We start from the raw sequence: 12,389 nt of genomic DNA on the forward strand, positions 1-12,389 counted from the left end.
TTTTCCTTCATGATCAATTTCCAAACAGTGGGCACTTCCGTGAATTAAAGGTCATGAGTCAGTGTCAAATCCAAATCCTTGATTGGTCAAACCCAACTTAACTTTTAACACATAGTCAGTGGATGAGCGTTTTGTACATAGAGCCTGAAAAGGTCTTAAAGATGTGTGTAGCTACATGTGAACGCATGAGGTTTAAGTGTGGAAGCCAGACACATGCATATACGCTCGTTTACAAAGACTTCAGTGAAAATGGTCACTTCAACATGCTTTGCTGATAGCGGTGTGAACGTAGCTTGGCTATTAGAAATGAGGAAATTGTATGGAGAAAAAATAGACTCACTCCAATTTGTGGGTGCATAATTCTTGATTTATTCATGAATTAGAATTTGTGTATTTGAGCATAATTTTAGATTTGTACGTGCATAATTCTTGATTTATTCATAAATCAGGATTTGTGTATCTGAGCATAATTTTAGGTTTGTACGTGCGTAATTCTTGATCTGTGCATAACTTTGGATTTGTGCGTGCATATTCATGATTTGTAACTTATAGATGTTTTGTTGTATTTTATTGTTGTATTGATTCCTCCCCAGGGCTCCCTTGAAAAAGAGGTTTTAAATCTCAATGGGATCCACCCCTGGTTAAATAAAGGTTAAGAAAAGAAGAATAAGCAAAAAAATTACAAATTTTAAAAAATACAATTTACACATGCACAAATTAAAATTACAACAGCTTCAAGCTAATTACACACAAAAATCTTTTAAAAAATAAGCACAAATCACCTCTTATGCACACAGAAAACCTAAGTTACACACGGATTCCATCGTGAGACTCTTTTTACGTCTCACTGATTCATCTGTGAGTGATGGGTTCAAGTACTACTAGAATGCTGGGTCATCAGAGTTTTCTTATCAGTTGTTTAAACTTTAGATTCTAAATAATATCTGGTAAAACTTGAAATGTTCCCACTGTCTTTAACAGATATGCCTGATAATTAATATAAAAAAGTCTAAATAAGTGTTTTTTAAGGAGGTGATGGTGTCTTGATGTTGGTGAATGACCTGCAACAGTCGTCTGTCATTTAACTCAAAGTGGTGGAGTTGGTAGTGAGTAGTTTGTCTATAAACCCTGTTATCCCTCACATCTGGTAAATGGGCCTGCAGTTGTGTGGCGAATGCAATGAGTGCATAGGTCTTTAGGTACTGGTCCTGGTTTTGGTCTGTCACTGGTGGGGCTTCAGTCCTGGGTCTGTCACAAACTCTGACAGTAGTTCTGTATCTTGATGAGTCTGCTGATGATGACACTTTGAAACTCAACAAGTTCACCTGCAACATCTGACTGCCTAATATCTACCTAAAGGCACCATGGCCAATGGTGAAGCTCGTCCTTTAAACGACATCGTGAGTCCATTCTCTCCTCATCCTGAAAATCTGTAAAGGGAAACAATCATTGACTTCCACTGAGTTTTTCACAATATCCCTAATTTATCGTGAATAGTCTTTTTATAACATATAATTCATGATTCTGTTAGTGTCGGCCTAAGTTTGCAAAGATACCCCATATCACTACAACATTACCACCATGCTTGATTGTTAATGTTCCTCACCTGATCAGCTCTGGTAGTTTTGATTCAAATTTTACAGCTGATATTTCAATTTTTTTGTTTATTTGTTTGTTGTAGTCAAAAAATGTGTTGATTTTGCTCAGCAGGATCTTCATTTTTGCTCCAGTCCATGTCTCGTTGTTGAATCATGAACACTGATCTTAACTTGCCAGGTGCTGTTTAAGGCCGCAGACCAGCGGGCCGCAGTAAATGTAATTATGGGACTCTGGCGATCTGATAACCCGCCTGTCTGTCTCTCAGCACACCCGCATATTAAATGTGGTTCAGTAAACGTAGCTGGAAGAAAAGATCAGTGTTTCTGCTGGTTTTTAATACATGAGGGAACACATTTATATTATCAGGCTTCCAATCACAGCTGCACATTTGTCTTTGTGATGTTATAAAGAAAATACTTTTTGCTACCAAAAGTGTTTTTTTTTTTTAACAACGCTTTGAAGATGAGCCAGTTTCCCAGTTTCCCATCATGCATTTTCTCTTGGATCGAGTTGCATATATTTCAAAAGATGCACGCTTCACAAACAAATGTGTGCGACTTCACCTCCGACCATCACAACTGAAAAAAGAGGCGCTTTTGTTTTTTATACGTGGGCTATTTTAGTCCAGATGTGTGCAGTCATTTACTGGGGAGACCTCAGGACATTGTGTCAGCTCCTGCACAAAATTTATAATTTCAATCCTTGAAGAAATCCTGTCAAGCTGTTGGAACTTTAAAGTGAGAAAACAGTCCAAAGTTGAGGTGAGAGCTGTCCACCCCAGCAGGGGAAATGACTGTCAGTGCAGATATTTCTACACTACCAACCTTTTACCTGTGTTAAAACCCTTCAGTAAAACTTTCAGGATGACAAAGAAAAAGACTTTTTCTGCTTCTTCTCTGAGTGGCACACCCGTCATCTGAAAGGCAGCTGTGCCTGAACAGCTAAAGTGGGGGGGTGATCTCCAGTGGGCAGTAAATCCAGATTACATGACAGATTGTAACATAATTGGCTGCAGATTCGCTCTGAGAGATGAGCTGGGAGTAGCTTGCCGGAGCTCCGATGAGGCTTCAGCAGTCGGACTCGGCCAAATGAGGAGCAGATCTTCAGGCGCTGAATCCTGGTGCTTGGTCAAATTTGCAAAGGTGAATTTTCTCTACTGAAATGCAAAGACTAATCAAAAGGACTGATTTGTGTGCTGATACTTAAGAAAAGCTGGAGGATGAAGTTCTTCAGGTCACACGGACTGTGAAAAGAGAACAAACACTTTTATTATAATAGCCGATTGTTTTTAAGGAAAGTTATAGCCTTTTTTTGTCAAATAGTTTACTTCAAGGTGGAGAAAATGTACATTTTCAGGATATTTATTAGCAAGTTTCTTTAATGAGGAAAATTTAAATATGCTATCTTTTTAAAAACAAAAGCAAACTAGTTTTTACATGTAAAAATGTTTTTTTTTTCAATTCTTTACATTATTTTGGCAAAGAGGCTTCTTAAATGGATTGTCTCCTAACTGTTACAAAAAGTTACAAAAATCTTTAATACATGATGATTTCCTCTGTTCCTACCATGAAAGTATTTGTCATTAAAGACACTCTCTGGTGAAAATGGTGTTTCTAACACCTTCTTGTATCACTTTTCTGATGATTATGGACATATATAAAGTAAATTAAGATTAAAATTGAGTTTCTGGGTTTTTCTTTATTCAAATTATTTTGGAAAAGGAGCACACAAGAAAAAAAAGTTGTTTTCTAAAGAGCCTATTTGTGACGTAGCAGATAAACTGAGAGGGCCAAAGGCTCGCTGCACCGCTTTCATCAAGACGACTAGATCCATGAGCGTCTTCGTTTTCCTTGTTTGAGCTCCCAGCAATGGGGAGGGAAGTGGTAACATGCTAATCGTCCCGCCCACAACTCAGTGGGGAATTTCCAATGAATTAATGCTGCTTTGAAGAAAGTATGTTCCAGAAAATTATACAGTTTTTTTGTTTGTTTTTTGCTAATAAAGCCATAATCATAAATAGAAGACCTCTGGGGACACTTTGAAATAGTTCAGTGGAGTGAGTCTTTAATGTGTGTCCATAATAAATACATAAAAAATAAACCTAGTTATATATCATCCACACAAATTCTTATTTTTATTTATTTTTTGATAAAATGTAATAATTAAAATTTTCCTTTCCCCATAGAAACAGCATTTTTGCAAGAAATGCTCTGGAGTTCCTGTGAATTATTTCATTTTGATTGGATGTTTTGCAAGGAAACAAAAATCTACAAAAACTCAAATTCCTCATATTTGCCTGATTTAATTATTCATTTATCTAGAACTGCCATTTTATTCTGTTGGCAGAACAAACTGTTGCAGTAATTGACGGTTTTTCCCAGAAACAAGTAATTTCATTGCAAAAAAATGTGTCACATGTCAGCTGTAATACAATATTGATTTAAATTCCAGTAAATAGACTCAATAAAAACATTTTTTATAAAGGGTAACTGAGTTAAAATACTACAAGTTGCTAGAATACCTGAACAAAAAAGCTAAATTACTTTAACTAATTATCTTAAACATATAAGTATGTAATTTGTCTTAAACCCAACTGTCATTTTGATACTTTGCAGATAATTTTAATCTTAATGCCTGACAAACCAAACTTTCAAAGTAAGATCAAAGAACCACACGTTTGCCTTTTTTGGTGTGAGCGAGCAGATATCCCTGATGAGCGTCAGCAGGTTAACGAACAACCAGTTAATCCCAGAGCTCCCAGTCTCTGTCTCCAGCCAGAACAAACATCAATCCTGTTGGTCTGGTCTTCTGCAGCTCCAGGCGATGTTCCTGACAGACATTTGAGGAAGTCCACAGAGAAACAACCTCCTCTCTGAACTTCATACTCCTAAAATCAATGAGGGCCTATTTAGACATCCTCACAGTTTTTAGGCTCCTCCTAACGGACACAGGGGGTGTGCTGGATGAGCCGGGGAAGGTGTCAGAGGAACAGAAAGTTCTCCTCATGCTCATTTATTTTATTCTTATTTCCCTTCAGCCATTCATTCCCTCACCTTTTTTCTCCTGACTGTAATTATACCTGCTCTGCGAAGCGTGGCTCGAGGCGTGGCGGTGCAAAATCACTTGTTAATACGAGTGTGAGGAGAGTGGGAGGTGAGGGCCTCCTCGCCGACGGTCTCTGTGGAAACATTAGGTTGTAGGCAGTCTGCACCTGGATGGTTCTTCTGGGAAAAAGAGGCAAGGAGGCCTCACTCCGGGGAATAATCTGAGCATGAAGTGAGACCATCCATCCTCAGAACACAACCACAATTACAAATTCATAGCTAGGAGTTAACCGGCTTAAATGAGGCCTCAAGTGCTCCACCAGGATACAAATGTGAAAAGAGAATCTCTTTGTTTCTCCAGGACCTGCATGGCTGTTAAGCTAAATATCATCCAGATGAAGATTGACATCACGTCCTCACCTCAGGTGTATGCTTGCTGTTTCTGCCAGATTAGAACTTGTAAATGTGTGTGCCAACTGCAGCCACTGCAGCACAGATGAGGTCACTTTGAGAAGATATAAGAAAATGAAGATTATTGTCTCTGCCCACTTTTCCAAAAGGCCAACAAAGTTCACAGAGCTAGCAACAAACATCATTAATTTAAGCAGCTAGACAGCAGTAAGCATTTCTTCAAAGGAATACCACACATTAATTATTAATCCCTACTACACTGGACAGCATGAAAGAACAGCTGCTGACAGTTGGTTATAATAGGGGACACTTTTTTCTCATTGATGCCGGCTCCCTGTAAACACTCTTATATATAAGGAAGATGCTTGAGCTCATTTCCATAAAACCTCTGCGTGACCCACGAGGATCTCGAGCTCACTTTGCCTTCATCTGTGCGAGTTACGAGACTATTTGGCAAGTCTGTAAGTGTGGTCTGGCGAGTGTGAAACAAGCAGACCTGGAGTAAACTCGCAGGAGCATGGAAATGCTTTCATTCCAAAACCATTAGAAAGAAAATTGGAGGGGATATAAAAGCTGTCAACTCTTATCACCTTCTTAGAGGAGCTCAACTAATTTCTCACAGAATATGTCTTCTGCTCAAGTGGAGAATTTAAATTTGTGGCTGTTGACCCAACACATTCTCACTCCCACCTGGTCACACGTTGACGTTTGGTTAAGGACCCCTCACATTTTGACGTTTTGGGTGTCCCCAACTCGTCATTTTTTTCCGGATGTGAACCGGACATGGTATAATTTTGACAAAATATATTTCTTTTGAGAGTAAAATATTGAAAGTTATTTAAGGTTTAAGTTGATTTATTCTGGAATAATATTCCTGCCTAATTATTATTCATAGTTATGTAAAAAAGTTACGTTTTTAAAGCTTTAACAGTTTCGTTTAAGTGTATTTAATAAATGTTTGTCCTGTTCGGCCCGCGACCTAAGGTGGGTTTTGGATTTTGGCCCCCTGTGCGATTGAGTTTGACACCCCTGGCCTATCCAAACGTCAATATGTGACAAGTTGGGGATGAGAATGTGTTGGTTGACCTCAGCGATAAGACCCTGGTTCAAATCCTGGACTTTTGTTTGCTTATTGAAAGAAAGTCTGCAATGTCAGTTTTTTTAACTTTTGCAGTGCATTTCCTTCAGCTTCTTCCTACAGTCTAAAAACAGTGTCTGTGTGTAAGGCCCTGGTAAACTTCAGTGTATTCCCTGCCTTAGCTCTAATCTATGGGATAGGCTCCAGCAACCCTGCACAGACAGGAATAAAAGATAGATGGATCTCACTGAGGCCGTCTGCTCGTCGATGAAATGCATACTGCACTTCAGCTGTTCCCGTGGTGATATAAGTGCCTACAACGTGGCAGACGGGAACACGTTTCACTTATCTTCTTTATTGACCGTCGGGGTTTGTCTGCTGCTCTGCGTTGATTGTGGAATAAGTGTGTCACTGAGGTGCAACATTTTTGCTGCTGAAGCCTCCGGATCCCTTTTCTTTAAGTCTGTTGCTCAAAAGGCCTTCAGTCCAGACAGATACCATTAATCCAGAGGCATTTTATTTTCACATGAAAAATAAAAAATAAAGGTCACATTCATCTATTAACCCAGACACTATGCAAGGTGCACTATAATAAATCAGAAAAAGGCTAATGCAGGTAACATATTCATATATTAAAACTCAAGCAGTGTAACGTCTCTGCAGCAGAGGCTTGATGAGAGCGATGCAATTACCAGCAGAATATTTTCAGCAAGTATGCTTTCACTTATAAGTCAATGCACTCCTTAAGGAAAAAGTAAAAATAGAACATGTCACTCTGCGCAGCTCTCCAGGAAGACCCTTTGCCAAGACTCACTGTCCATGCAATGTAACAGGGAAACAGCTGGCAGTCGCAGCTGTCAGGTACTTGTGCGGGACATGCGGCCAGAGGGAAGTCAGAAGCGATAATAGATGCAAAATCTACTTGGGGGAATAAGGGGGCAAAAGGAGGAAGACTTTCATGCAAATCTCAGTCATTTGACATCTCACTGCAGGGATCCAGACTTGGAGCCGTCCTCCCCTCACACGTCCGAGTTGATGCTCAGGTTGGCCAAACGCGGGTCGGAGTTGATCTCATACCTGTAATGATAACCCTCCATGTGGTCCCTGCAGGCATCCCGGATGTTGTACATCCACCTCTTGATGCCCTTTCTGTTCAGGTATAGCACCAGCAGGAATATGACGCCGATCAGTGCGAGCACTAGTCCCAGGAAAACGTAGGAAGTCTCCAGCACTCGCTCCATGTCACTGGAGCACTTCAGCTGAGACAGCTCCACCTGCAGCAGAGGCTGATGCCTCAGAGACTCGGGCTCCGCACACGTGAGGTCCTGCTTGTCCGTCACCTGAGTGGAGTTCTTCAGCCACATCAGCATTTCGTCGATGATGCAGTCGCAGCGCCAGGGATTCCCGGTCAGCTGAAGCTGGAGGTCAGGCTTGACGGAGAGGTCTAGCAGGGTGGTGCTGTCCAGAGCTCTCAGGCTGTTGTTCCTCAGGTCAAGGTCACGAAGCTGGGGCGACTTCAGCGTCACATTCTGGACGCTGATGAGAGAGCTGTTCTGCAGGCTGAGGGAGGTCAGGTTGGAGAGGCTGCTGAAGACGCCATCTAGAAGAATCACCAGGTCGTTATTGGACAGGTCCAAAGTGTTCAGATGAGGGAGGTTTGCGCTGTGGAGGAAATCTAAGACAACATCGGCAAAAGAATGGTTGAGAAAAGACCTGCTTAGGTTTAAAAACTGCAAGTTATTGTCTTGAGGGAAAGCATTTTCATCGAAAGTCAGGAAACTGTTGTTGCTTAAGTCCAGCCTGGAAAGGTTTGGCAGGTTGTCAAATACCATTGCTTCCACATGCTTCATGTTGTTCCCGCTGAGATACAGATCTGTTAGGAGTTCCAGGCGAGTCGGGAAAGAAGCTCTACTAATGTTTGAAATGTTGTTTCCTGTGAGGAAGAGGACTTTGGTTTTGGCCGGGATGGAATTTGGAACTGCGTCCAGGCCTCGGTTTTGGCATTTCACAGTCGGTAAGGAGCACACACACTTGTCCGGACAGCAGTGACAGGACAGCACGAAGGCGAGGACGAAAAGTAAAACCATCGGGCCGGGCTTGAGTGTTCTCAGTCGGATGTCAAACCCGCTCATTTTGGGGCTTGGAAATCTGTGCGCGTAAACCGTGCGTAAACAGTCCGTTTCACCGAGTCACTCCGCGGAGAACAAAAGTTTGGTTTTTCAGACTGTCCCACCTCTATCCTTTCGAGAAACTGCCCCCAGTTGGAACTCCATGCAACTACCCCCACACCATCCTTGCGCTAGACGTGTCTACATTTCCATCCCGGGAACTTCTGCTGCCCTCCACAGTTGTTTTTCCTCCTCTCGGATGGTAGAGAAGCGGAGGGATTTCTCTCCACAAACAAGCAGGAGAGGCGCAAAAATAAAAAGAAAAAGTCAGGGTTCAGATCGCTCCGCCGCTGCGCTCCAGCCAGACAAAGCGCTCCCCTCCCAGAGGTGCCATATATCACATACGCACTTCCAGCCTGCTGTCCCTCTGATCGCTGCGAGAAAAGAGGGAGAGACCATACCACGCAGAGCCGGGCGCCACTACCCAGGAGGGGCTCGTACCATTATTCAGCCGAGGGGGTGAAATCAAAGTTGACTTTGGGCTTTACTTTTACTGTTTAGATTTTTTTTTTTTACTTTTACTGATAAATACATAGCATTATTTCCAATAATGATTTATCTGTTTGTTATAAAGTTAAACTTAATTTCTAATAAAAATAAATTTGTGAAAGTAGGATTTGGACCAAAGCACGGAAAGTATGGAGTAACAAGAATGCCGAAAAAAAGCAAACGAATAAAAAACAAGCAAAAAGGGTGGAACAATTTATAAGACTATGATTAAATCCTTAAAATCTGAGCTAAAGTTATCTAGTTTTCTCTGAATATCACAAATTACACATTTTTTTATTGTGTTGTCTTTTATGCTACTTTAATTTCAGTGCGTTGAGTTGAATGTACAAATTCTGCTCCATAATGTTAAAGTCCATGAAGCCTAATTCTAGACTATAAACCATTAAAAAATAAAATTAATGAACAAACAGCTCATAAGCTTTTTATCAAAGTTTTAAAACAGTCTAAGTCCGAATTGCTTCACTTCTCATTATATAGTCCGTTTGACATTTTGTAGAGCTGTCCGAATCTATAATTCCAAAATCCAGTGCCCTAGAAATGTCCCAGAAGTCTTTGCGAAAAACCTGTGTGCATCAATGCTCACTAGGTTTGCGAATTGACTAAAGACCGATTCCTGATTGATTTATTTTTATCTAGTTTAAACACAGCAGTTCAACTAAAGATGAACCAATGAATTAGTTCTTCAATGTCTTTCTTAGACATCAGATCATTAATCCTTACTGTATTTTTAAAATGATAGTAAGTTGACTGTCTTAATGTGTTTATCAAAATTTACTTTTGAATCCATCACAACACCAAAGTTTCTAACTTGTTTAGTAGCTTTTAGATGAATAGATTGAAACTCTGTAGAGACATCCAAACTTTTTTCTTTAATCCCAAAGACAATAATCTCAGTTTTGTTTAGCTCAGTTTTATCATTTATGGAATTAAAGCTCACATTATCTTATGCTGCACAACAATTGTTAGTAGCTGTCCAGAGCCATGCTGAGATGATCTTGTTTGGCACAAGGTGTGTTTTTATTTCGAAAGGAAATCATCATCATCATTCTGTCAGAAGTTAAAAAACAACAACAACAAAAAAAAAACACTTCACATTTTGAGAAAATGCTGGTTTCCCCATATATTTCTGTTTTTTATTCACACCAAAACAGAAATATAATTCATATTTTTAATATTCAAAAAAACGCAATGAGTTCAAAGTGGTATTACATTTTCTTAAGCTAAAGTAAGACTTTGCTGCTCCTTCGAGGTTTTGATCAGTAGCAAACAAGCCCAAATGTCTCTTTTACTGTTAAAGGTTGCCGACCCCTGGTTTACCTGTAGTAAGTTGTGGCACATCCAGTCATTAATGTCCTCAATGCATTTACCAAGAGACTGTACAGGGCCTTGGCCTCCTGGTGTCAATGTAATATATATCTGTGTGCCATAGTGACCAATGCTGTTGATCTTTATAACCTGGGGTGGTGGAAGCATGTAGATGTTAAATAGAAGTGACCCCAAGATGGAGCCTTGGGGAACTCCACATATAATTTCTATTACCTCATATGTTAAACTACCAACTGACACAAAGTATTTCCTGTTTTGGTAGCATGTTTTAAACCAGTTTATTATAGGTCCAGTGAGACCTACCGAGTTTTTAAATCATTTGATTAACATAGTGTGGTTGACAGTATCAATCGAGATCTAATAAAACACCGACCTACATTCCACTGTCTGTATTCAAATGTAAATCATTATTCACATCAGTCAGAGCTGTCTCAGTGCTGTGGTGCTGTCTGAAGCATGGCTGGAAGATGTCATATCAGTTGTTTCTTATAAAGAATTCCTTTAACTGATGGAAAACAGCTTTTTTAAACTATCTTACTTAAGATGGCAGGTTTGTAGTTGCATACTTGTGTTTTGTGTAGACTGTCCCTTTTTAGGAGGGGTTACAGCTGTTTTCAGTGCTTCTGGGACATCTGATGTTAAAGACTGACTGCAGACTTTTAGATTGTCATGAAAAGACCTGAGGGCAGAATGTTCAGACAGTGAGAAGAGGAGTTCAGTTGATGTAGGTTTTCCTCCAGATCTTTGCTGTTTATGGACTGAAATTGTGTGGAGTTTATGCTGGTTTCCAGGGGATACAGTTCATACCCTGGATTTGTACTTCATGAAAAAACTGTTTGCTTAATGTTTTTTATTTTGACTGTAAATAATTTGAAGAAGTCAGAGCATGCTTTGGTGGAAAAAAGTTCTGGTGCATTGAGACAGGGAGATTTGTCAGACAGTCAGCTGTAATACACCACATAGTTCGGATAAATATGAGTTTTCTTCATATGACATCTTGTAATTTAACTTTTTTGCCACACATCTAAAGTCATCAGTCAAAAATATCCGGGATTTCCTTTAGCAAACTGATTGAGCTACTTGAACAAGAAGAAAAAACGTCTTCTAGAACAACTTTTTAATGTCCAGTTGTTTTAGAGAATATAATCATGTGAAAACATGAAGCTGGATGACTGAGAAGCTTCACAGAAATCCTAATTCACAGTTTTCAAGGGAATAGCCCTGTCTCTGATGGGATTCCTGCGGGGAAACCACCATTTCTAACCCATCAAACCACATCTAAAACATCTGGGTAAAAACCTCAGACAGTTTTGAGGACCTGGGAAATGGAAAGAAAAAATTGAAACATTTGTTAGAAGAGTTAGATCATATTTGGATTTTAATTTCTACAATTTTTACACCCATTTATGTAAAAGTGCTAACTTTGTACAAACTATTAGTAAAAATGGCCTGAATCATCTTCAAGTAAACCAGCAAAGCTAAACAAAAAACTACCACTGCAATAAAAGTTGAATCTTAAGACATCTTTTTGAAGAAGCAAAAAAAAAAAAAAAAAAAAAAAAAAAAAAAAATTGGCCTAAAATGTCAAAGGTAGGTCATTGACTTATCAGTATCACCTTTCTTCTGGATGGAGATCATTTCAGCAGTGACCTTGCTGTTCTGCTGTGTTCTGTGCTGGATTATGCAAGAATATTCCACTAAGAAGAGAAGCTGTGGATGCGTTCACGCTTGAATAACTAGTGAGGGTGCACTGAACAATATGTCATATTTGAAAGCCCCTCATGTAGATTCCAGTGTAACCCTACCTTTACCCTCATCTGACCCGCTCATACTCATGACTTGGGTCAGCAGAGGGACGGCAATCTAATTAATTTGATGACTCCTGGATCATGACCACAAATTTTCCTTTAGAAAATTTTTTCTGGGCTCTTTTGAGGTCATTAATACAATAGGAGCATAGTTAGATGTGCAAACTTTTAACACTCACCACTCATTTAGGCATTATGAAGTAGCAGTTTGTGGGAAATGATGTTAATTTTTTTAAAAGAAGAATGGAATCAGAATGATCTTGAGGAAGGAGTTTGCTGAAATGTACTGGAGTTAAAGAGAGTGTGAGACAGGAGGAGGAGTCTGCAGCTGGAAGTTAAAGGTGTGATGTTGAGTTTTGGAGGTGGCTATGGTTTCATGGTAGGATCTGAGCGAGAGGAGAAGGAGAAATTCTGGTGGATGATGAATGAGGTGATTTAGGGTGTC

The 12,389-nt window shown here is 39.8% G+C and overlaps 1 protein-coding gene across 1 annotated transcript; it reads right to left on the reverse strand.

The window, feature by feature from the left end:
* Positions 1-6,629: 6,629 nt before the first annotated feature.
* tpbgb (trophoblast glycoprotein b) lies at positions 6,630-9,165 on the reverse strand. The gene has a single exon (XM_024266842.2). It carries the CDS (start codon positions 8,262-8,264, stop codon positions 7,152-7,154), a length of 1,113 nt encoding a protein of 370 aa, XP_024122610.1. The 5' UTR covers positions 8,265-9,165; the 3' UTR covers positions 6,630-7,151.
* Between the last annotated feature and the right edge of the window lie 3,224 nt (positions 9,166-12,389).

The sequence above is a fragment of the Oryzias melastigma genome, linkage group LG16 (assembly GCF_002922805.2).
Source record: "Oryzias melastigma strain HK-1 linkage group LG16, ASM292280v2, whole genome shotgun sequence".
Classification (NCBI taxonomy): domain Eukaryota; kingdom Metazoa; phylum Chordata; class Actinopteri; order Beloniformes; family Adrianichthyidae; genus Oryzias; species Oryzias melastigma.